The 3,780-nt window shown below is 48.1% G+C and overlaps 1 protein-coding gene across 5 annotated transcripts in view; it reads left to right on the top strand.

Moving 5' to 3' along the window:
- Positions 1 to 3,468, top strand: part of Oprl1 (opioid related nociceptin receptor 1) — a 32,223-nt gene extending 28,755 nt beyond the window's left edge. For 4 of the 5 annotated variants that reach the window (XM_026787156.1, XM_026787155.1, XM_026787157.1 and 1 more), the window contains 2 exons: positions 866 to 1,221; positions 1,299 to 3,468. In XM_026787156.1, the coding sequence (XP_026642957.1) occupies positions 866 to 1,221; positions 1,299 to 1,822 (880 nt within the window). In that variant the 3' untranslated portion in view covers positions 1,823 to 3,468. Of the gene's footprint in view, positions 1 to 862; positions 1,222 to 1,298 lie in introns of all 5 variants that reach the window. The other variant, XM_026787158.1, reaches the window with a different exon arrangement.
- The last annotated feature ends 312 nt before the right edge of the window (positions 3,469 to 3,780 follow it).

The raw sequence follows: 3,780 nt of genomic DNA, 5'->3' as shown, positions 1-3,780 counted from the left end.
CACAACTGTAACCACTACCATACCACCATCACAACTGTAACCACTACCATATCACCATCACAACTGTAACCACTGCCATCATTTTTATCACCATTAGCCCTATAACCACCCTTCCCTACCACTGTTGTAAACATTAATTCATTCCATTAATATTTATTACTTACAATGTTCCAGGCACTTGAATACAATCAAACCTAATTAGTATCTCTCCTGTTCTTGTCACCATTTCCCATTTCCTTTTTTAGAATTTAAAAATTGCTGCATTTATTTATGTGTATGTGTGTGTCTGTCAGGATGTGTAGGTCAGATGAAGGAGTTGGTCTTCCCCTTCTACCACATGTGTCCTGGAGATGAACTCAGATTGTAGGAATCAGCAATAAGTGCCTTTACCTACAGCCATGTGGCTGGCCCACCATTTCCCATTTTCATTGCTAGACAACATGGTGCACTTGAAAGACCTTTGGTGAACTTTCCAGGTGGTGCCCTGGAAAACCTCTGAGAGGAATGTTAAGAGGGACTCAGGAGAGAAGACAGAATCTTTCTCTCTTGATTCCTTCCACAAAGCTCACATTCAGGTTAGACATGTACTCAAGTGCTTGCTCCTCCATGCCCTAAATTTTCCAGGATAGTCCTTTCTTTAAGATTTGAAACCTTTTTGTAGATGTCAAGATCACATGAGGAGCTTGTTTTGTTTGTCCCAGGCTTAGTGGACCTTGGGTGTAGTGCATGATCTGCCATTTAACAAGCTTGCTTTGAGACTTTGAAGTTGAGAGATTCAAAGATGGTGATCCTCATGGTGGCCCTTTTGCTGCCAAGTCTGACCAAAGTGGCCAAGTGGAATATTTCTTTTCCCTGTCCTCCACAGGCATACCAAGATGAAGACAGCTACCAACATTTATATATTTAATCTGGCACTGGCTGATACCCTGGTCTTGCTGACACTGCCCTTCCAGGGCACAGATATCCTATTGGGCTTCTGGCCATTTGGGAACGCACTATGCAAGACTGTCATTGCTATTGATTACTACAACATGTTCACCAGCACTTTCACCCTGACCGCCATGAGTGTAGACCGCTACGTGGCCATCTGCCACCCAATTCGTGCTCTTGATGTCCGGACGTCCAGCAAAGCCCAGGCCGTTAATGTGGCCATATGGGCCCTGGCCTCTGTGGTTGGTGTTCCTGTTGCCGTCATGGGCTCAGCACAAGTGGAGGATGAAGGTCAGTGGATGGTCCTCCTCTCTGACCAGTTCCCCACCGTTCTTGGTGGCCCTTCTGACTGCATTTCTCTTCCGCAGAGATTGAATGCCTGGTGGAGATCCCTGCCCCTCAGGACTATTGGGGCCCCGTGTTTGCCATCTGCATCTTCCTTTTCTCCTTCATCATCCCTGTGCTGATCATCTCTGTCTGCTACAGCCTCATGATTCGGCGGCTCCGGGGCGTCCGTCTGCTTTCAGGCTCTCGAGAGAAGGACCGGAACCTGCGTCGTATCACACGGCTGGTGCTGGTGGTGGTGGCAGTGTTTGTGGGCTGCTGGACACCTGTTCAAGTCTTTGTGCTGGTACAAGGACTGGGTGTTCAGCCAGGCAGTGAGACTGCAGTAGCCATCCTGCGTTTCTGCACAGCCCTGGGCTATGTCAACAGCTGTCTCAACCCCATTCTCTATGCTTTCCTGGATGAGAACTTCAAGGCTTGCTTTAGAAAGTTCTGTTGTGCTTCAGCCTTGCACCGGGAGATGCAGGTTTCTGATCGTGTGCGCAGCATTGCCAAAGATGTGGGCTTTGCTTGCAAGACTTCTGAGACAGTACCACGGCCGGCATGACTAGGCGTGGACCTGCCCATGGTGCCTGTCAGCCCACAGAGCCCATCTACACCCAACACGGAACTTACACAGGTCACTGCTCTCTAGGTTGACCCTGAGCCTTGAGCATCTGGGGCCTTGAATGGCTTTTCTTTTGCTCAGGGTGCTTAGAAACCTAGAGGAAGACCTTATAACACCATGGGACAGGTCAAAGTGTCAAGGTGGCCTCTATGACTTCTGTCAGAATAGGCTCCCCACTCTGGTGTGAGACCAGAGAGGACCAAAGGACGCTGTACGGAAATATCTAGAACACAGTGGACATGCCTGGAGAACCTATATAGGTATTGATGCTTCACGTGACTCTTCTCTGGCCTCTCCCTGCTGCCCTGGTTCTGGGTGAGCTCAGCCTGAGGTATTTCAGTGACCATGCAGTCATACGCTGTATGCTATTGCCCCCAGCCTTTAAGTATTTCCGTAGGACCACTGAAAATACTTGGTGTTGCCTGGTGCTGCAGTGGACAGCATTTTTTTATTTAAAAAAAAAAATTGAGACTGGCCCTAAGCTTGGAGCTGCCTTGGATCATTTTCTGGTTCTGGCTCCACTGATTCAGCCAGATTACCTGGGGTGGGCGGGCACCAGTGGTTTCTTGGATGGCTGCTCTTTGAAGATTCTTTCCATACTGTAACATAAGTCTGTGAAGGGGACTTGGCACTGCCTCTGTCTCTGCCACTTTCTGTTCTATCTGATTGTGACTCCAACATGGGGCACTTTTCCAGCAAGAGTCCAATAGGAGACAACACCCAGAACTTCCCTGTGACCCTTCCTCTTCAAAAGCTTTGTGAACTCTTTTACCACAGAAGGCTTGGCAATCCCTACTGCTAGGTGTGTGGCAAGTCACCAGGAGAAAGCTGCTGTGTGGCCTCTGTAGGCTGCACACAACGTGGAAGCAGCATGTACAGGTCTTAGCTGCTCCCCACAGCCTCACTCAGCTCTCTGGAAGTCTCTCTTTTGACAGCAGAGGTCAGCAGCTGTACTGCTAGAAGCATACTTGTAGCCTGGAAAGGGTCTGGATGTGTTCTGTCCTGAACCTACAGCGACCACCTGCTTCATTTATAGGCCTGAGGGCATATTTGAGGAAGGCCTGAGCTTGCTGCCAAATTCAAAGTTGGCATCAAATGAAGAGTTGATGTGAGAACTGAAGCCCTAAAATGACTCATTTGAGACAATCTGTGAGGACCATCAGAGTTTTGCAGACATTGGAAGAAGAGTCTATACCTTGGAGACCTATTTGATGGTTCAGAGAATAAGAGGTTTTGTAGATGCTCTTTTTGTGGATCAGCTACCAAAATGCTAGCAACCTCAGATAAACTTTGGTCTTCTGCTGAAACCTTGGTTAGGTGGCTTCACACATGCAGAGCCTGGGTTAGTCCCTGTCTTAGAGAGACCTTGGCCTTAACGATCTTAATGGGGAGGCCAGGACTCTTTCTGTGATACTTGAGAGGGAACTATTCATTATGCTGTTTTCTTGCCAAGGTTTAAACTTTGTGAATTTGTACATCTTCGCATATTTAAGCATGCAACAAGTGTCATTTCCATGCATGTAGCCAGCCCTGAGCCTGCCTCTGGAATTATGGAGGAGTGCCCTAAATAAACACCTAACCAGTGACCTGTGCTGTCCACAGAATAATGTTGCTGACTCTAGATACGTAAGAGTAACTTCCTGGGAGTTCACCTGTATTGAGAGGGGCTGTAGGACCAGGCCAGTGGATTCTTAAGCCTGTTCTGCCCTTGATTATGGGAGGGAAACTAGACCCTGAGTTGCAGAGGCTACTGCCTTCCCTTCTCCCAAAACAATGACAACTCTTTTCTCTATGCTCAGGGGCAGATGTTTTCCTTCCAGGCCTACAGGCTTTTCTTTGCCTCGATTTGAACAGGATCCTATGTACAAAAGTCCTTGCTTCCAGTACAGGGCTGGTGG

Source organism: Microtus ochrogaster, linkage group LG8 (genome assembly GCF_000317375.1).
Source record: "Microtus ochrogaster isolate Prairie Vole_2 linkage group LG8, MicOch1.0, whole genome shotgun sequence".
In the NCBI taxonomy this organism is placed as follows: Eukaryota; Metazoa; Chordata; class Mammalia; order Rodentia; family Cricetidae; genus Microtus; species Microtus ochrogaster.
Note: the sequence above shows the minus strand (reverse complement) of the source record. Positions and strands in the feature narration are given on the sequence as shown.